Source organism: Peromyscus maniculatus, chromosome 3 (assembly GCF_049852395.1).
Source record: "Peromyscus maniculatus bairdii isolate BWxNUB_F1_BW_parent chromosome 3, HU_Pman_BW_mat_3.1, whole genome shotgun sequence".
Lineage (NCBI taxonomy): Eukaryota > Metazoa > Chordata > Mammalia > Rodentia > Cricetidae > Peromyscus > Peromyscus maniculatus.
In genome coordinates, this window is record NC_134854.1 from 55,525,371 (window position 1) to 55,547,486 (window position 22,116).

Genomic DNA, 22,116 nt, shown 5'->3' on the forward strand with positions numbered 1-22,116 from the left:
TTTAAAGTGGTAAAAAGAGACGGAGACGATCTAAAGTAAACACTTCTTGGCATTATTAGAAAGTGAGCCCTCGAATACTAACATTTTCCCTTCTGTAGTGGAGTGGAAATGTCCTAATCTCACCCAAAACATTGTAACCTTTCCCAGGTTTAACCCCTGACGTTCGTGACCTCCGGGATCTCTGTCACTCAGCCTCCCGGCCCCGCCCACTGGACCACGCCCCTCCTCTGCGCCCGCAAGGCAGGACACTGAGTCTGCGCACAATTGACCCTCCCCGAGGTAAGCCGCCGGGGCGGGGTCCAGAGCCGGGCGTGCCGTGGAGAGGAAGAGGAAGAGGAAGTCGCAGGCGGGTCCTAGCGGGGCGTGAACCGGAAGTGCAAACGTCCTGCTTCTCCCCCAGCCAGGCGGAACCTGTTCGGCTGGGCCCAGCGGCTGCAAAAGAACTTTCTCCCGCCCCAACGGTCGTTGCGGCCCGCAGCCTCGCCCTCGCGGCGGCCTGAGGCGCGTCGGTTCCTCGTGTCCCCTCGTCGCGCGTACCCGCCACTTCGGCCCGGCCTGCCGGCCCACCCGCTGCAGCGATGTGCGACAAGGAGTTCATGTGGGCCCTGAAAAACGGAGACTTGGACGAGGTGAAGGACTATGTGGCCAAGGTGAGCCGGGGATGCGCCGGGGTGGCGTGGCCGCGAAGCCCACGGGGCGCCGGGAGCCAGGCGGGCCGGGGAGACTCCTGGAGGCCGAAGGGCCTGGAACTCTGCGGCCGATCGGTGCCAGGTAACCGGTGCCGCTACGACGGCTGTGGCCTTCCTGACCGCCCGCCTCCTCCGCGGGTAACCGGCGCCCTGGTGGTCTCTGTTCAAGAGACCGGTTACTGGAATCTGCCTTTGAATGAGGCGGTTCTCCATCTTGGGCTTGCGGGTTGCTGAGAAGTAACCTAAGCAGTTAGAATCCGGAACGATTTCGTTCTTGAACTTGGGGGCCTGGTGGGAATGGAAAGAATCCAGAGACGTTCGTTAACCGTGAAAGTTAGCGAGTGCGCTCCCCCCCCCCCCCCCGAAGAGCCGTAGTTCAATTCCTGAAACTTGGTGTCACTTCACTGTGAAGTCTTAACTTTGGGTGTGGCCTTTTCCCTCTCCTCCAACACACAGTATGTATATATATATATATGTGTGTGTATGTGTTTAGGACTCGCTTCGGGTGATAAGGTTGTCATTTGGCATCTGTAGTGGTTAGGTAGTCGGAGGAGTTTTTCAAAAGCATTTTATTTGGGTACTCCATTGATTTCATCTGGAGTCTGTATGTGTGTAGTAAATAGTACTTCAGTCTACTCATGCTGTATTTGAGGGTAAACAAAAAATATAGGATTAAGAAAGCCAAATTCCAGTCGAAACCCAAATTAATAGAAATAAATTCACTTTGTGAGGGACTTGAAAAGTTCTAAGCTAACCTGCCCTTGGACCTTAAAACTGTACCTTTTTAATTATAAAAAGAACTTAATATTACTTAAAATTATTTTCTGAAAGTATAATTTTATGACAACTGTGAGCATCTTGGTCCTCTTCCAAAAGTGTGAGCCTGTGGTCGAGATTTCAATTCTTAAAAGGTGTGAGCAGTGGTGTCCTGCTTCATAGGCCTGTGTTAGGAGGCAAGCAGAAGCAGTTTGGGGGGTTTTGATTGTTTTAAAACAACCACATCATTATACAAGGCTGTAGTCTTTTCTCCACTTAATGGCATCACAATTTAGACTTTTCACATGTATTTGATCTGCTTAGTTGTGGATGTTCACATGTATGTGAACTGCCTTAGCTGGTAGCAGACTGAAACCTGAATCACAACTTCTTTCAATGGAGGGTAAAAGAAGAATACATCAACCAGTAGTGGAGCGCCACACTGCTCTCAAAATGAGTTGCCTTTGTTTTTCCTGTCCTGCTCCAACCTAAGTGATTGGAATACAAAACACTGGTAAGACTAACTGAATGTAGTTACCATAGCATGCTTGAAACCGTCTCTATTGTCTCCCGTTAACTTCATAACCGAACCATTCATCCCAACTGGAAACTGGGGGATTTCCCTCCATATCTGAGGGTTGTCAAGACTACCTGGCTTCACTCTCCAGTCTTAGCACCACTTCAAGTCAGCCCACACTCTGTTTTCTTGCTTTGCCCAGTCCCCATGCTGCTCATCTTAGTTAACTGAAGGGATCAGGGTTTATTTAAGCATGTTCTTTTTCTCAGTGAACTTCCTTCTCTAACTTGATGGTAGAGTCTACGTCTTGTGACTCTGTGTCACTTCTTCCAGCTCCCCTTTCTTTTGGTCTACTGGGCCATTGTGATGTGTTCAGGGATTGTTTTTCTCACCTGTCTGGAAGCTCTCTTCCAGACCCTGACTTGTATTTCTTGCAGTAGTCCATGTGCACTTAAGCCCTGTTTGGCCAAGTCAGCTTCACAAGTTAGTCTTCAAGCTGGTGAATTCATGTTTGTCCTCTTAGCCTATCTATCACCTCTTCCAGGAAACAGTTCAACTTGAAAGGGAACTCAGCTTCTTAATGCTGCTTCATTTGTCAGGTCGCTGTGATTTTGCTGTGTGTTTATCCTTCCTTAGCCCTGAGCCTCTGGGTATTAGATGCTATGTTCTTTTCATCTTCACAGCTCCAGGATAACCCGAAGGAGTTTCACACATTAAAGTCTATGTTCCTAGTAAGAAATTCTTCCCCTTAGCCATGATTTTAATAAACCTCACTAGTTATGTAATAGTAATTACCAGTCACTGGTTAGTTTGTATGTTACACGGTAGTAGAAAGCACTCTGAGATTTTTTTTTAACTAATTTTCAATTTTTTTTTTTTTACCATCCTGTTTCTATATCCTCATTTAAGAATGAGGAAATTAAGATTTGGAGGAGTTAATTCAACAAGGTTTCAGACTACTAGCCCAACTTGGGTTTAAATCAAAGGCTGTCTGAATCTAAAGCATACACATTTTTTTAAAAGCTGTATCAGTCTGCTTTGAAGTAGTTGTGTTTTTTCCATTTTCTTAGCTCACTAAGGCTTAGAGTCAGCCCATTAAGAAAATACGAGGCTTGCTAGAAGAACTTAGTCCTGACAATGAATGTAGACAGAGAGGGCTTTTTATTTACTTGCAACAGTTTAGAAATAATTAGGATAAAGGCAAGTATCTGGTAAACTTAAATTCTCACCAAACTGTCTTGTACAGTATGTGTCTGTAAGATGATTATTTGGTAACTTGTGGAAATTTTTTGTATAATCATAAGCTTGTTATTTATGTTTGTAGTTGTGATCCTGAACAACAATCCAGAAAAAGGTAATATTGTGTGTTAGCCTAGGAAGAAATGGATAACTAAATTACTGAGATTCCTATTCATAATTGCTTAACACTTTAAGAGTATGTTCTTAACATTTTATATATTTGACTATTGTGATGTAATATACAGATATTATTAACACATCAACCCATGAGTAGTAGACATTTTAGGTAAGATAAGTAATTTGTCCAAGATCGTGAAGCTCTCGAGTGGGTAGTAGGACTGAGTCTGAACTCACTTTCACAGGCTATGAAGGGCTTTCAAAATTCCTTGATAGTAACCTCTTCACATGCTCTTGGCCTTCACTTCTAAACAATCTCAGATAGCTAGGGGGATATGTTGCTACTGTGTTGATAAAAATTAAAAAGAGTAGGGCAGGATGGTAATGGTCCCTTGAGGCTATTTAGAGAGATACTCTACCATAGCCTTTGAGGATCCACGGTTCCTTGGGGGAGTGCTTGTGAGTTGTGCTGGTGAGTAGCCCGTAGACGTCAGCAGCTCTACCAGCTCTAATACATGTCCTCTCTTGTTTACGTGTACTTCTGTTTCACCGGCTGTGAAACACTATACACTAGGTCTCTAACTTCCCTTTCTCTGTGGTTTCTCTCCAGCCCCATTCTAATTACATTAGCCTTTGACACTAATAGGCTTGGGAAGCAACAGTTGTGCACCATGTAAAAGATTGGACCCATTGAATCCAAGAAATGTAGCCAATCTAATCTAGATCTTTTTTCACTTTTCTAAAAAAAAAGGAGTACGGGGAGTAGGCAGTTTTAAAGTGGTCCAGATGTAGTCATCTTACATTTGTTGTTTTATGTCATTTTGTTTACTTTTTTAAACGTTTTTAAATTAGCAGAGTGCTTTTCTTTCAACAGCTTGGATGGTGAGCCTGTAAGAAAACTTATTCAGCTCTTCAGAAATAGAATTGCTATCAGTAAAAACAGAAAATTTAGTACAATATAAATATTTATCTTTCTATTATACTTTATCTTTTTTCTCAGATGAAATAATAGCAAAGGATCTTTCAACAAAAATATACAAAAGACAAAAATTAGTTCATAATCCTACTATCCTAATAATCTTAAGAAGTAAAATGAGGGGCTTAGAGAGATGGTCCAGTGGATAAGTACTTCTTGTCCAAGCCTGAGGACTAGCCAGGCCTCTGAACAAAGTTAGCCATCTAAAGCGGTTTGTGTAGTTCATATCAGAAAAACTTTGGAAATTCATTTACTTATCCATTTCCCCCCATTTAAAAGTTTTTTAAACACTCTCTACTTGTTCTCCTTAATTCCTTAATTTATCTTAAAGATGCTATATATTGAAATTAATTAATTACTCTGAAATGGTACATGATATTTTATTGTATGGGTATGTTATAAATATCTATGATAAGCTTTTTATTTCCAGTTTTTGCACTAAACAATATTATAGTGATCATGTTTGTATTTTAACAACTTTTGAGAATAGATCCATATTTTGAGTCTAAAAAGTTTCATGGATTTAGGTGCACATGGACAATGCGCTATGAACAGTCCTGAGTATCACTAAACTTTTTGGTTTTACCATTGGATAGATTTTTTAAAAAAAGGTATGTTGCTTTAATTTATATTTCATTAAAAATTGAACATTTTAGAACATTGTTAACCATTTGTATTCTTTCCCTGCTTGTTTTTCTTTTTCTTTCCTGTCCTGTGCTCTCCCCTTCTTTGGTTTTGGGTCTTGTTTTTTAGTCCATTCTGTCCTGGAACTTGCTCTGTAGTCTAAGCTGGCCTTGAACTTAGGTTCCCCCTGCCTTACTCTTTCTGATCCTACAGTTAAGGTGTGTCCACAACATTTCTTACTGGATTCTCATTTCTTATTTGTACCTGTTGTTCATTTTTTAAAATTAGCTAGTTGGCCTATTTACAGATTGTGTGAGTCCAGTAAATTAAGGAATTTTTTGTCATGTAAATATTGGTCCCAGTGTATCTTGATTTTTAGCTATTTGATCTACAAACATCTTGTGACTTGGCTGTTAGTCCCTTTCTGTTATTTATTTGGACTAGTAAAATAGGAGTGTAGTTTATTGAATTATATAATATTGTGACTGTCATGGTGTCTTAGTTAGGGTTATTATTACTGTGTTGAAACACCATGACCAAAGGCAACTTGAGGAGGAAGAGATTTGGCTTACATATCCCAAGTTACAGTCCATTGACGGAAACCAGTAGCAGGAATCTTAAAGGGTCTTATTAATAAAATCAAACCTGAGGCCAGTTATTGGGGTGAATGCTGGAAGATCAGAGAGACAGAACAAGCCACAGCCACCTCACATTGCCAATTCCTCAGCTGATCCTGTTTCCTCAGACTGGAAGCCTCTCGGTCCTCATCCAGAATGAATCTCAGCTGAACTGTTGCTCAGAACCCAAAAGCTTAACCAGCTCTAGTTCCTTGTCCTCACATCTAAATATCTTTCTGCTTTCTGCCATCACTTCCCAGGATTAAAGGCGTGAGTCACCATGCCTGGCTGTTTCCAGTGTGGCTTTAAACTCACAGAGATCCAGGCGGATCTCTGCCTCCCAAGTGATAGTATTAAAGGCATGTGTGCCACCATTTTCTGGCCTCTGTATCTAGTGGCTGTTCTGTTCTCTGACCCCAGACAATTTTATTAGGGTGCACAATATTTTGGGGAACACAATATCACCACATGTGCATGCTTAGAATAGAATTTATACAGTCATAAAGAAAAGTGCAATTATAACATTTTCGGAGAAGTGAGTGGAACTGTAAATCATTATGTTAAGTAAGCAAATCTTAGAAAGACGAGTACTATTTTTCTCTCACATGTAAAACATTTAAAATTGTGTGTAGGCTGTGGAACCAGAAGGGGGATCTTGAGAAGAAAGGAAGAAATTAGAAGGGGATGGGGGCAAAGATAGGGTAATAGGAGCCATAGGACATGAATGCAAAGGGAGGACATTGGAGAAAGGAGAGGAACCAGTGGGGTGCAATGGAAAAAGGACCAATTAGAACAAAGTTTATTGATAGATATGTGTGAAATTTCATGATAAAGTTCATTACTTTGTATGCTGAATTTTGACATTGTTATTATCATCTAGTCCAACTCTTACATAAGGAAAACTTGGATGTTAATAAAAGCCTTAACTAGGACCTTGCTACTAGAATTGGGACTACAATTCAGTTTTATCTGAAATGAATGAATTTTTTCAAAACCGGCTATTGTGTTTTCTAATGGAGTACTTTATCCTAGCTACTCCTTCTATGGGAATGTTGGGGGTTTGTCCTACTCTATCTGCTTGGTAAATTTCTGCTTTTGTCGATCAGCTTTTTAACATGCTAGAATGAAATACCTAAAGCATCTAACTTAGTATTAAAAGTAGAGGCTGAATTAGTTCACGGTTCTGAAGGTTCAGGGGCATGGAGCCGACTCTGGCTCAGTTCTAGTGAGGTCCCTATTGGCTATGTCACATCATAGTGCATGGCAAGATTAAGAGTTGGGGAAGCGTGGAGAACCAGCCACATAACATTAAGCTAGGTTAGAGAACTGATAGAGGCCAGACTCAGGCTTTGATAGTTGTTCTCTCCAAGAACTACCTAAATCCCTCCCCAGGGGCAGCACGTAGCCTTGTATAATATAGTAGAAACCACACATCCAAAATTCCGTCAGCTTTCACACCACCGTACTGAGAACCAAGCTTTTAGCACATGAACCCTTAGGGAACACAAACTCCTTCCAGATCCTATCACTGTTTATATTCAAGTTTTTGTTCATGTGTTTTGTTCAACAAAGCTCCTGACTTGTGCAGTTATAACAGTGTTACATCTCAGCATACAGAGCTTTCTTGCTGAGTTTGTGTGGTAGAGTTTCTTGAACTTTTGGGAGCCGGAGTTAACTGACACATTGTAACTTTGCAGAATAAATCCTAGTAGACAATAGCCAGAGAAAGGAGAAGGGGAGTAGGAGAGCAATGAGAGTTCAAGTGTTGCTTTAATGGCTGCTTTAAAAAAGAAAAAGGAGACCCAAAAGGTGCCTTTATAGGTGTTGAGTAGTTGGTACTATTTATATGTTTTAGTATATGGTATATGGTTAGTATATTTATATATCTAGATAGTGCTCCTGAGAACTAGGCTGCTTTCCTAACCCCAGAAGGCTTCAGCTAGTCTTCTGAGATACCATGTCCAGTGGAGCATTTGTCTTGTGAGAGGAGCCTCGTAAACAATTGAAGCCCCTTTCTGATCTGGTGGATTCCCTGCTGTACAATATGAATCTTGATGAAATGTGAAGCCTGGCCCACACCACAACAAAATCCAAGAAATAACTTGCTTTCTCCTGCCCACACAGGAAATGGGTGCAAAACCCAAATATGACTAATGGGATGCTTCTGACTAGAGCTGATTATAGAAGCTTAAGCACAGTGAAGGCCAGTAAAGGATGCAGCGGCCACAAGAAAACACTCGGTTTAGAAAAACCACAGTAGTGGCATCTCTTCTTTTGTCCAGGTTGTTCTTATGGTGGATTTTCATTTTTTATTTCTTGACTGTAAGCCTTACTCTTCTGCATGTCGTGGACCTGCTCAGCAGTTCTGTCAGTGTTACACTTCTTAGTCAGTCTGAATGGGCTTTTATTGCTCATTTTTAGTTGCCAACTCCTCTGGGTTTTTGTTTTTCGTTTGTACTTTTTTAAAGATAGAGATAATCTTTTTTTTTAAAAAAAAGGAATTATTGTATTCCCAGTCATTGTCACATTTCTCTTATCTAACATACAGGTCAGCTAAATTTGGTTTGATTGGATTGCTATTTGGAGAAGCTAGCCCTTCCTTTCTTTTTTTCAAGTGGGTTTACCATATATACCTCTAATTGGTATAATGGTATTCTTTCTTTTCTTAGAAATAGCCTGTAGTGTTCAAAATCGTGGTTGTTTTGGTGAACTTTATGCAGTTCTCATGATTTTAGTGACAGTAGTTGTCTACATATCTTGTCCGTTTTGACTTTGTCTTGTGACCATCATTTTGGAATTTTAGTCAAATGTTTCCAAAATCACCCATCATACTTGAAAGTAAAGTTTTGCTCTTGATGCTTTATGAAAATTAAGAATCATTAGTCTTTTTTTTTCCTAATAGTAACATAAAAGCACCTGTTGAAGCCTCAGCATTCTCATCTGAGACAGGATCATGATGTTGCCAACTCATATTTTATGCAATTTTTAAAGAGACAGTAAACATGTCTAAAAAGAGCGACATCTTCACTACATGTTGCAGCTGTGCAGTAATGTTTGCTATTTATGTTGCCTGCAGATTATTTACTAAGTGAAGGCTTAGAGAGAAGTAAGGCAAGAGGCTGGCAAACTTGGCTTTGTTTTCATAAATGACCAGTTAGTACTTATTTCAGGACTTGTCAACCATATGGTCTCTATCTCTGGTGTTGTGCAGAAGCAGGAATAGATAGTATGTAAACAACTGAACAGTTGAATGTGCTATTTGTGTTCCAATAAAACTTTATTTACCAAAAATAGACACTAGGCTTGATTTAACCCATTAGCCATAGATTACTCATCTTTACATAAGACTGAAGTTAAAAAAAAAAAAAGTGAATTCATCCAGTAGACTAAAATTCTTCTTTATCATCAAGATTTTGACATCTAAAATAAGTAGGATACATGATAAAATAGAAGTTTTATTTTGAGGATGTTTCCAAAAATCCATTTCAGAAATCCTTATGGTTGAAAGATGTTGAACTGTAATGAAAACCAAAGCATAGAAAGCCATGTGTGGATAGATGGAAGAGATGTTGAACTAAAATTCTCTAAACGAAAAAGCATAGTCTCTAGTGAATTTGAACCTTAGGCAAGAGATGTGGAATTAGTCTATAAATTGAGCACTAGAAATCTTTATTCACAAATGTGCAAACAAATTAACCTACGTTCTTAAACTGAAAGGAATTTCTAGAGAATCTTTTCAGCTGTCAAAATGTTCAGCAAAATATTCTAGAATTCTCTCCCCAGCTCTGGTGCCAGTCCCATGACCTGGTTTGATTTCTAACTCCAGCAGTGAAAGAGAAGGCTAGTTAACACAGTTTTCACTGGTTCATTCATAATTAATTCAACAAATACCAGTTGAGCACCTACAGTGCCAGCCGGCATATTAGATAAGCATGAACACAACAAAAGTTAATGCTTCTAAGGATATGTGTTCTTCGGGGGTTCATTTGAATGTACAAGGAAACAGCAAATACAGTGATTGTATGAGTTCTAAATAAGTTGTTTTTCTTAAATACATGAACTATGAATAAAACTGAGGAGCTTTACATTTTGTTAATAAAATACAACTCTATAAAAAAAGTAGATGCTATAAAATCCATGATAAATATATATTTGGTTCCAGTAGAAAGAAGAATAAACACTGTAAAATACCAGATTTAAATCAGAATTCCAGGAATGAGAAAAGAATGCCCCTTCTTTGAGTACTGTGTTGTATGTATATAGTCAGCACAGCAATGTACATATAGATAACACATCCTTTAACTACGCAGGTCAGCCTAACCCTCATCTTACACTTAGGGAAGTGGGAATTGAGTAACTTTCCCTAGCTTTCCCAGCTAAGTCACAGCAGGACAGGATTTCAGCTCAGCTCTGAGTCATTCCAGAAGAACATTCCTGTTCTTTCCCACCCTTATTCAGAGAATGTTTGAGAATTACAATGACTGGAGGTGAGACAGTAAAGTCGTCTTCTTTCCCACTTGTTTCCTTCTTGTCAATACGTTTATTTACAAATACAGCTCTTAGATCCATAATCAACTGAATCAAATAGCAGATACTTTCCAGGCTGCCAGAATTTTTTAAGAAGGAATTGTAACTATGGATCACTGAGTTTGTATCTTGTGAATGAAGCTACATTTTGATTTTTTCCCCCCAAACTGAGAACCATAGTATTTTGATTTTGTTTCTTAATTTGGTGAGTTTCTTCATGCCTTTGGCTACTCAACTCTTAGTTATATACCACAAATAAAACTTTTCTTTAAAAACAAATTACTATTTTAGTTGCAAAATGTATGACTAACAACTTTTAGACCTTAGGAGAAAAATTAAGGGTCATTTAGCAAACAAACTAGCTGTATAAAATTTAAGAATTTACCATAATTTGAATCCCTTAACTGGTTTTTTAACAACAACAAAAAAAAAAAATGCTGAGTTGAAGTAAGTGCATAAGTAGGGGAATAAGATTGGGGTCTTAACTTCATGGGTTCTTCTTCAAACCCTTTTTACTGTAGTCAGAAAGATAGATATTTAAAACCTTTTATTGTCTTAAAATACTTAAACAGCTAAGCATTGCATTTCTTTACATCTAAAATTTTTTGTAGCACATTTTATTTTTCACACCATCAATACATATCCTTCTAGAACCTGAATGGTCCTAGGATAAAAATCCCAGAAGTTCTTGGTCACCAGATTTTGTAATCTTCCTTCTTAAATGTGATATTTTGTTTTATTTGTTCCTGTGAATAGTTTCTTTCTTGCAAGATCCACAGCCGTCACTACCCACTCTGGAAGTGTTCCTTAAGTAGTTTGTCAGTCAACTACCTCTCAATTAGGAAGCAACCTGAAATGAGTGCCCTGCTCAACTGTAGAAGGTGATCACTAGCGGCATGATTTTAACTAGGAGTAAGAACTAGCCTTCAAAACACTTGAAGGATTTTAAGAGGCTACGTTACTATATATTACATTAACTGAGCATGTGCCTATTAAGTAAATTATAGTTGTGGGGGTTACTATTCATTACTTTAAATGAACTTTGTTATTAAACTTTAAGTTAATAACATTGAAGATTCATATTTGTTTATATGCCAACTAACTTTTTAGAAAACAGGGAAAGGGTTGGAGTTATATATCATACCTTTTTACTTTTTGCTGTCAGTTTTTCTGTATTAGGCAGTTACAGATAAAGTATCAAAGCTTTTCTCACCTCTTTTGGCTGCTTTACCGTCAAAGGTAAATTTGAACACACTGCTCTGCTGTAATTATCACTCTGGAACTGTGCTGGAACTGCTCTGCACTCTTACCACCGCTGGTACAGTGATGTCAGTCTCTGCAAAATTACATTCTAAGGTAAACGTTTTAGTTAGTGAGGTAGATAGGGTGAGAAAATAAGGTACACATGGGGAAAGGTAGGAAATGATGGGCCAGAATATTCTTCTCAAAAGGACCTTAAGAATTAAGAACTCCCATCTATTCTAAATAGGACAGGAAATACTTAGCACTGACTGAATGGCTAGGAGCATTGGCTCAGCTGTAGAATTTGGTAAATTTAATACATCTGCTGTTTGCTTTCTACTCACTCAGGTGTCCAGTGTTAATTTACATGCTGTCCTACAAAATTGTCACACATAGCCTGCTTTTGAGTAGCTTTGGGGGCCATTCGTCTTTTGTGACAATACAGTATATGAACTCATGCCTTAGATCTTGGTTTCACAAAGTGTGCACATTTGGAAATGAATGGGAGAAAATTATTTGTTTCTTTTCATCTGAAGAAAGGGCCTAAAAAGGCTAACAGCCGGAGTCAGATGGCCATTTAATTTAAAATGTTTTTTCTATCTATATTTCTAACCTAGTGTAGTTTAAGATCCATATAAAAGATCTGGGAGTTAAAGGAGAAACTCTGGCTCTTAAATGTATGCCACACAAGATTTGAGTGGTGTCCTTAAACAAACTGTACGGTGTTCCATTTGTATAAGGATAGTTTCTATACCTGTGCGCGCACGGCACGCGCACACACACACACACCCCAGATTTTTTTTAAGCATGTTTCTATTCCATGTTAAGGCTGGGCGGTGGTGGCGCCTATTCCATGTTAAGACCAATTAGGAATATAGAAGAGACACAGATTGCAGAAGGCTGGGAGAATAAACCTAGTAAGTATTGCTGTCTTTGAATCATGCCTGCCATGCCTTTATCTGCTAGAGAACCAGGGTGCTTCCTTCTCTCATCAGAGCTGTTTCCATGTTATTGTCCACATAAAGACACACGACTAATGTAAACGTGTTTAAAGTACAAAATAAATGTGTCTGCTTTTTTGCTTTGAGTTCTCTTTTATCATTTATTAATATTCTTAGTTTTATAGTGAAATATGCCTAAACTATGTTATCCTAAGCAAAGTCACAGTACCTCTGGTTGAGGTTTGACAATACTGTGAGTCATGGTGGTAGAAGGAAAAGTTGTCCACTCTGACCCCTATAATAGGGCCTTTAAAATCTAACAAGACAGACACACATACCTGAACAGTCCATTCACACAGAAAGGTAAACTGCCAGGGAGGTAAGTTTTTGATCATTCCCTTGGTTGAATTCCTATAATTTTGCTGTTCTTAGGACACAAAACTAAATGGCACTCATTATTTACATGTTAGCCTTCCCCAAAAGGCAGCTAATTCTTTGATTCATTCATAACTTCCTGCTTCTTCTCAAGCAAATAAAACTGTGCCTAACTTAGAGTAAATATTTTAGTTAAATCAAGTTGGGTAGTAGGTCTTTTTCTGATACCAAGTTTCATCTTTTCTAACCTTTGCCTACTTTTATAAGTAAAATTTAGAATAACATTTTAAACAACATTTTTACTTGAAAGTAATTTTTTCCTATTTTATTTGGTGTTTTGTGTTAAATCTGTTTTGTTAAGCCAGTTGATGTCAGGTATTAAGTATATATATATAGGCCATGGCCATTTGTAGCTCTTTGTCTTTCGAGAACTGTTTTCACAGTCGTGTGTGCAGAAAAGTCTTTCCTGGTCTAGGAGGTGAGAAAACAGAGAAGTTGTAGACTGCCAGAATAACTGAGAACCTTTACCCAGGAGAGGAAAAGGGTGGCTGAGATGGTTTGAGTGCAGCCACCAACTAAGGCCGACAAACAAACTTATCGGTGCCCATACAGTAGGTAGTGGCACTTGCCTGACTAGAGGCCTGAAGCGCCTGCACAGAGAGCTCTTTGTTCACGCTTTAATAGCCGTCTCTTCACAGAAAATAGGAAGTAAGCAGATAATGAAAATGTAAGATTTAAATAACCGGGGGAGGGTTCCTAACCTCTCAGATGGTGTGATTCTCAAAGCAGGCTCTTGTAATGTCTTTGTCTTGCTTTAGAAGACTGTGACTGACTTCAGAATTAGTTGAAAATTCTTCCCATCCATTCTGTTTTCTGGAAGTGTATAGAACAGGTCTAAAGACTTGTAAGTATTTAGAAGTTTCCTTGTGAGGTCACCTGTAGAGTCTGGTGCTGGTATTTAATGTGCTTGACCCTTCTCTTCTGTTCATGTTTCAGAATGGTTTAGCAGTTGCATTGATCTCCCTGAATCACCTTTTTATTTATCTCCATGGTGTCCTGTTTTGAATTAATTTGATTTCTACAGTAACCTTTATTCTTTTGTCCTTTTTGCTTTGCTTTAAGTTGCTTTTTCTAATTTGTTTTGGTGAATATAGAAAGGGCATTATCTTTTAATGCTACACATTTCTTCTCAGTGCTGCTTTGCAAAGGACCCATCTAGAGAATCCTTTACTTTTGGTCACTTGTCAGCTAAGACAAGAATTGTAATACAAGTGTGAAGGGATGAAGGAAAAAGTTTAAACATGACTTATTTCATACATATTTTGTAGCCTTATATTAAGAATACAACATCGTGAGCCGGGCCGGGCGGTGGTGGCGCACACCTTTAATCCCAGCACTCGGGAGGTAGAGGCAGGCGGATCTCTGTGAGTTCGAGGCCAGCCTGGTCTACAAAGTGAGTTCCAGGAAAGGTGCAAAACTACAGAGAGAAACCCTATCTTGAAAAACCAAAAAAAAAAAAAAAAAAAAAAAAAACAACAAGAATACAACATTGTGATTCAGAGGAGTGTCTTTTTAACAAAAGCAGCTTACTGGGGACTTACCAAGGCCATTTATTTACTGTATTTCAATACAGTGGTCCATACAGATAATAATAATGGGAGGAAAACTAACTTTATCACTGATTGATCTCATCAGTACCTCTTGTTGACTTGTGTTTCTTCATTTGACTGGAATGTAAGATGATACAGCAAATCACTTTTGTTATTTAAATTTCTTTCTAAGCAGTATATATTAGGTTCAGCCATATGTTTATTTATATTTCAACCATTCTGTAGAAACTTGCTTTAACTCAGCTTTGGATAGTCTTTTAGTTTAAGTGTAAATAACAGGACTGGTTAGTGGAGTGCTTGCCCAGCATCCCCAAAGTCCTATGTGCTGTCTTCAGTTCCACTCAAAACCAGGTGTGTGTGCCTGTGGTTCCGTCATCCTTAACTACATCGTGAGTTCAAGGCCGGTCTGATCTACATGAGACTGACTCATTAATTAATGGATGGGATGGACAGACGGATGGATAGATGGGTTAAACCAACATCAGTGCTCCATAAAAATGATAGTTAACTTTTATTAAATGTTTTTCTCTGTGTTAAACATTTTACAGCATACTCTTCACTTATCACCACAGTTGAAATTTAAGCATTGTGGAGAGTACAGACATTTTTACTCTTCTTACTGTGAAGAAATCTAAGATTTAGGAAGGTGAGAGGTCTCTGGTCCCGTAACTATACAGAAAAGTTGGAACACTACCCATTCTCCTCCACGAGTCTTAAGATTTATGCACCTATCTATATGTGTATATTTCAAGTCCCCATTTTAACAGATGTTAGCATCAGGTGTCATATGTTCCACTCAAGAACAGGTCTATACATGGTGGTTCTGTAACAAAACACCAGTGAGGTTGGTAGCGGTCAGTTTAAGTATACTTTATTTTTTAAAGTCTGTTCTATGATGTGTGCTCAACAACAAAATCATCCAATTACAAAACACTCAAATCACACATTTTTCAGGGAATGTCCTCATAAATAAACTGACAGAATTGACTAAATAAACAGCTGGTTGGAAGTCACTGCTTTCAACTGCCATAGTAGTCTTTTTTTTTTTTTCCTTTTTTTTTTTTTTGGTTTTTCAAGATAGGTTTCTCTATGTAGTCTTGGCTGTCCTAGAACTAGCTCTTGTAGACCAGGATGGCCTCCAACTCACAGAGATCCGCCTGCCTCTGCCTCCCAAGTGCTGGGATTAAAAGTACCACCACTGCAGGGCAATAGTAGTCTTAACTTACAAAAGGGTTGTTTTATCATCCGTTAACTCGGAAGAGGAAATTAATTTCTGGTGAAACCCAGTCTTCTAAAGAGACAGTATATTTGCACTGTATGGGGTTAAGTGCTTTGCTTGGCTCATTCAGTTTAATCTAAAACCCAGTAGTTCTGTGAAAGCTAAGTACTTTGATCTCTCTCCATCTTAAATTATGGAAGCTCATATACACAGAATATAAGTAACTTGCCTAGTGTTTAGTGATAACAAGCATATATTCTTAACCCATACAGCATACTGTAGGGAGAGGTAAAGAAGAAAAATATGACTTCTGCTCCTGGAATTTGCATCCCATTGAGAAAGAAAGCATATACATGTAAAAAGTGGCAAAAGCACTTGATGCCTAAATGATTGCTGCAGGGAGGGAAAGCTTACCATAACCGTAAAAGATGATGTAGATAAGAGAAATCTTGACTTTTCTATAGTACATGCATTAATGGAAGAAAGGAAAGGACTGGGCTGAGTGAAAAGGATGGGAGTTGAGGAACTTGAAGGCATAGCTGGTAATGACTGTGAAGTGGTAAGGCTTTTCCATCTTTATCCAGGGTCTGCTGAATTGACTAAGCTAAGCCAAGTGAATAGCATAGTTACTGAGAAAATAAACTTTTAGGCATTTTGCTACTTTGTAAAATCTGAACTCCTTTAAAAGGAAGCAAATTTGAATTAGAAGCATCTTGGCGCTATAGAAAAAGAATGGCATTCAATCTATACTTTCATTAATTGAACCACATTTGAAAACTATTCTCTTTTAGCTTTACAGTTGATGGATAAAAGGCCCTTGTCCTGGGGTACTTTGCAGATTAGAAATTATGTATATTTTTATTATATAGCATGATACCAAAAATACAGTAGTTGGTCACTAGAAAAGCTAGTGTCTTAACACTACATCCCTGTTATTAAGATTACGTCATAGTCTTCTGGTAACTGTGATGATGAATTTCTTTGTTTTTGTTTATAGAACGCCAATATTTTCAAATTAGGTCATCTCCACACATTAGGTGGTAAGCTACATGCATTGGAAACCATGCCTTTGTTCACCTTTGTCTTCCCAATGCCTGGTGGTATGCCTGTTTTACCACACCACTGTAGTAAATACTGAAAGAATAGAATGGTTGTTAGGTATTACTTCTGATAATGATACATGACATAGAAAATACAAAATCTCAGTACTTGAACTTACCAGTCTCTGTGCCTGCATATGACAGTATGCTGACTGAACTCATTTGAGGTAATAGAACACAGTGATGTATTTCATTGCATTTAGCATTATTACATATTGTTTTCAGTTTGCCTAATCATGACTTGAGTACCATGTGTTATTATGCAGGCTGTGACTTCTTTACATTTTCATTTCACTTTCCAAAAATTGAATTTTCATGAAACTCTTTAAAGTTTTAAAGAAGTTTTAAAAGAAATAGCAGGTGCCTTGTTTTGTTTCCCTCTTCAGTCTCTTATCCATATAAACATTGTTTCATTTGGCTACTCTGACTAGGGAGAAGATGTCAACCGGACACTAGAAGGTGGAAGGAAGCCTCTTCATTATGCAGCAGATTGTGGACAGCTTGAAATCCTGGAATTTCTGCTGCTGAAAGGAGCAGACATTAATGTATGTACTAGACAGACATTAATACTTTATGGTATATGTATAATATATGTGATTCTAGAAAAATATCGATCATATGCTTCGAGGAATTCTTTGCTGTGGGTTTATGAAGTAGTTACTTTAAATAATATAGTCCTCCCAAATTCTTCCTGTTTTTAAATTAATGAACTGTTTGCTGCCCTCCCCCCCCCCCCCCTTGGCTGTTGTTTTTCAAGTTCTAAAGCTTGGCAAGTTAGCACTGTAGGTAGTAGATGCTGTCATGTAATGGAGCATGCAGTGATGGGCTGCACTAACCTGGATCGTGAGACAAGTGTGAGCAAGTCACCAGGCAGGAGTTGTCATCTCCTAACTGGAGCCCTCTGTAATTTCAAGATTTCAGGAAATTGTTTTGATGATCGTAATAGTGAAAGAGAGAACTTTTCACCATGGTAGTTGACCCAATTGGGCTGTCTCTCTTGCCTCCTCATTGGCGTTTTTACCCCTCCTTCCTTTCTGAAGCACACTGGCATTTCTACAATAGTGGGAAAGCCAGCTTCAGAGGAACTAGTCACATCAGGGGGCAGATAAAAGAGTCGCGCTTAGGTCGGATTTCCTCTCCACACTGATTCCCAAGAGAAGACACTTGTGTGCTTGGGCTTCGTGGTAATTTTTAAGTGACTAGAAACTTCTCTCTCGAGTAATTTTTTTACAGAAAGGAAAATGGGTATTAATTTTGAAATAGTCCTAAGAATTCCCTAAATATAAAAGATTTTTTTAAAAGGAAATAAAATTATCTCTTTGATGTCTATAGGCTCCAGATAAACATCATATTACCCCTCTTCTGTCTGCTGTCTATGAAGGTCATGTTTCCTGTGTGAAATTGCTTCTGTCAAAGGTAAGACCAGTGTTCATTTTTATCGTTTATTTTAAAACCCTCATTTCTTTGGAACCATTTAAACTAAGTGTGACTGCAGGGACAGAAATGGAAATCCAGAACAGTGTTAGTTATGATTGCTGGCTACAGACTGTTTGCTTCCAGCTTGTGATGGTTAAAGTCCTTGGCCTAGTTTTCTTCATAAGAAAATCTTAAGTAAAAGAAGTCAGCTAGAGTAAGCAAGTATTAATGGTGTAAGGAATGGCATCATCGTGGATGGGTAGATTTGTGGCCTGGTACAGGGTGATAGAGCACACTTGAAGTCACAGGGGTTTGAAATTTTGCACTTCTTCCTGTAGTCTATACTGACAAAGATTATCAGAAGTGTTTTACCATAAGGGCTCTCTACTTTGTTGATACGCTTGAGATAGTGCTGAGTCTGGGAGTTTTTGAATGTTTTCATCTTTGTTAATGCATGATAGAGTACAGAATCCAGCCTTAAGAGTAACCACTTAGCCGGTTGCTGGTGGCGCACACCGTTAATCCCAGCACTCGGGAGGCAGAGGCAGGTGGATCTCTGTGAGTTCGTGGCCAGCTTGGTCTACAGAGCGAGATCCAGGACAGGCTCCAAAACTACACAGAGAAACCCTGTCTCGAAAAACCAAAAAAGGGGGGGGGGGGGGGGATAACCACTTACTAGGAACCATTCTAGCTGTGTTATATTCTATAAGGGAAGACAGCTCTATAGAGTAAGGCACCAAACTTACATTTTATGTCCATACACTGAAGAGTCTAGACTCATTTCCACTTGGGATCTTAGATTATGGCCTGCTAAAAGAAAGCAGCAAGGAAAAAGAGAAAGAAACTAAATTAGTAAATTGTATATATAAAGATTGGTCAAGTTCCTGGCACAAAATACTCACATGATCAGTGATGAGTCATTTTTAGAACTAAGACTAAAGGTGGGCTTTGCCCTTCTTTGCTAGTTTCAATACAGTAGAAAGAACTGGGGAAGATAAACACTTTTGTCTCATCACTACCTCCTTAGAGCTCTACAATGGGTCCTGTAACACTGATGTTTAATTCTACTCTTAGAGTCATATCAAACAATAACTGGGTATCTGTAAACGTGTGGTTTTCATTCTTTTATAATAAATTCAGTGTGTTCTTTTCTCTTAGCCATTTCTTGAACTATAGATAGAACTTTTTTTCTTTCTGATATACTTGTTTTTCTTCATAAGAAAACAAAACAAGACATAGTTATCTTAGAGGGGCCAGTCACTGTTCTACATTCTTTAGTGTCAAAATATTCATCTTCAATTCGTTTAGACCTGTATTTGTAAGTTTCCATTGTTAAAGAATCCTCTACAATAAAGAATTCTTAAAATTCTTGATTTGTGTATGTATTAGGCCCTCCTGTGGTATCCTAATAAATGTTTTATTATTGAGTTATTGAGTTATTACTGAGTTATGTTAACTAGTTTTTTATTTTATTTATTTTTCCTTTGGCCTGTACCTTGTTTTGTTGTCAAATAAATGACATTAGAGTAGTCTGTATTGGTGGCAGAGTAGTTACAGTTGTGTGGAACTGGTATCTTACGAATTTTTTAAATGGAGAAAATTTAGTTCTACTTTCTCGAAATTAACTACTTTAATTTTAGTACTGTATGACCTTTTTTTAATGAACACACTGTAATATTCTTAGCCAGTCTCTTTTTTTTTAATCAATGATACTCCACCAGAAATTTTTTATTGCTAAAATAGGGACTATTCCAATGTATCCTTTTTTTTTTTTCCGAAACAGGGTTTCTCTGTAGTTTTGCACCTTTCCTGGACCGCACTTTGTAGACCAGGCTGGCCTCGAACTCACAGAGATCCGCCTGCCTCTGCCTCCCGAGTGCTGGGATTAAAGGCATGCGCCACCACTGCCCGGCCCAATGTATCTTTTAAAAGATGAAGTCAGTATTATATTAATTCTAGGTCTGCCTTCCACCAAAGCTAGAATCCTTATAGATTCCTTATAGATTCCAATTGTTCACATTTCTCATTTCTTATGCAACTATTATACTGATAGCATAAGGATAAAATAATAAGCAGCAATTTAGAAACACTCAGTATGATCACACTTAATAGGACACAGAAACAAAGAAAATTGCTAGAATCAAAATTGTGTTGCCAAGTAATAATTTACTCACAAGTCAAATACCATAAGCATCATCTCTTTTTATGGATAAAGAGACCGTTTGTCTCAAGGAGATCTAATTGCCTGAAGGCCTAACAAAATTTAATGGATTCAAAATCTGTCCCAAGATGGAGGTTTAGCAGCCTATGTTCTCTCTACTACTTAAAAATGCTGGAATTTATCAGAGCAGTTGTGAGGCATGGAACATACCCATATCTATAAATAGAAAGACATGCAGACTGATGTTTAATTGCTGAGCTGATAAATTAGAAAAATGCAGAGAGATCCACAGATATCAGACTTCCATTTCAAGACTGAGATCTAACCACATGGCCTTGCCTCCTGGTTTTGGGTAGGCTTTTGTTTTGGGGTTTTTTGTGTGTGTGTGTGTTTGTTTGTTTGCTTTGGTTTTGGGTTTGTTTGTTTTTTATTTTATTTTATTTTATTTTTGTGTGTGCGTGTGTGTGTGTGTTTTCAGCCAAATGACAGAAAAGATTTTTTTTTAATTAATGAACTAATGCCTTGTAGTGAATAATACAAAGGGGATTCATTAGGCATTAGACAAGAAATGGTAGTGAACCCTTAAAACAGAAAGCAGAGAGGGTAGAGTCAAAGAAAACATTTTCAACTATATATATTCTAGATAGGATTTTTACCAAAGGGAGGAGCTGCTCCAAGCCCAAAGGTACTTGGTACCCCTGAGCAAGTGGAATGGAAGTTGGATATGCTTCAGGAAGAAGCATAGTACAAGAAAGAAAAATTAGGGTGGGGGTAAATCTAAGCAGATCTGAAAATTCAAAATGAATATTAGCTAAGACCAGAGAATTGGTAAAGCGAGTGTGCAGTATTGACACCCACGAGAGAAGAATGGTGACTAATGACACATCATTGGGTGAGTAAAAAGGTATAAGGGCCAAGCTCACTGTGCTCATCCTGGTTTTACCAAAGCAAAAATAGACTGGGTAATCATTTGCCATTTAGAATTGTAATTATCCCAGTTGAATAAAAAAATCTTTTCCAGAAAATTCTTTGAAATGTAAGCACTGCATATCAGTGCTATAAAAATACAGGTCAGGCTCCTGTAATCTCAGTACTTGGGTAGAGGAGGCAGGCTAAAGAGTTCAAGACCAGCCTGGGCTGTGTGAGGCCCTAACAAACATGCATACCATGGGGGGTAGGGAGGGAAGGATGCCACATGTTCTATGCCTTGCAAACCATGTTGTCTTCATCATAATTTTGTGATAGCAGCTCCACATATTCCATCAGTGAGTGGGGGGTAAAATGTTATTATAAAAACGAGTACTTAGACTGTAGCTTGCTGTCCAGCCCCTTCTGTAGCTCATAAGTACTTTGGGTTTTATAGTAAGCATCATTTTAAAGCCTTGAGTGGCAGCATGATTCTTCCAAAGTTGAATTGCATCATCTTGGACATGTAGTACTTACTGTTGAAAATGAATGTAGCCAAACAGGAGTTCATAAAACACAAATCTGGATCTTCATGGTTCATTACTAAACTCTTGTGATTCATATTTCAGATGTTGAAGTAATAGCATGAGTACATTATTTGAAGTGTTGATAGTAAAACCTTATTTTTGTTAAATCTATTTTTAGCAAATGAGTTTTTATAAACCCAAAACTCCTTTATTTTCAAGTTACATATAGTATGATGTTACTTTTAAAGTTAAAAAAAATTAGTAGTTTGCCTCTAGCAGGTTTACAATGTCATGTTGAACATTTCTTACATTATTTACCAGCTGCTAAATTTTCTACATTATTACTTTTTTAAAATTCCTTATAATTTATATAATTTCTTATAGTTTATATAAGTGATAATAAAGAATTTTTAAGCAGCCCAGTATCCTTGTTCTTTAATCCTAAGGGGGAGAGGGGAAATTCTAAATCTGTTAGTATATGGTATTATAGAAAAATACCCTTAATAGACCCACCCTAAAAATACCCTACTTCTATTACCAGTCACTTTTAAATGTTA

The 22,116-nt window shown here is 38.2% G+C and overlaps 1 protein-coding gene across 1 annotated transcript in view; it reads left to right on the plus strand.

Annotated features, from left to right (window-relative positions):
* Positions 1–271: 271 nt before the first annotated feature.
* Mtpn (myotrophin) overlaps positions 272–22,116 on the plus strand; it is a 31,407-nt gene continuing 9,562 nt past the window's right edge. Inside the window, exons 1-3 of the mRNA XM_006990398.4 lie at positions 272–650; positions 16,981–17,094; positions 17,882–17,965. Coding sequence (XP_006990460.1) covers positions 579–650; positions 16,981–17,094; positions 17,882–17,965 — 270 coding nt within the window. The 5' untranslated portion in view covers positions 272–578. The remainder of the gene's footprint in view (positions 651–16,980; positions 17,095–17,881; positions 17,966–22,116) is intronic.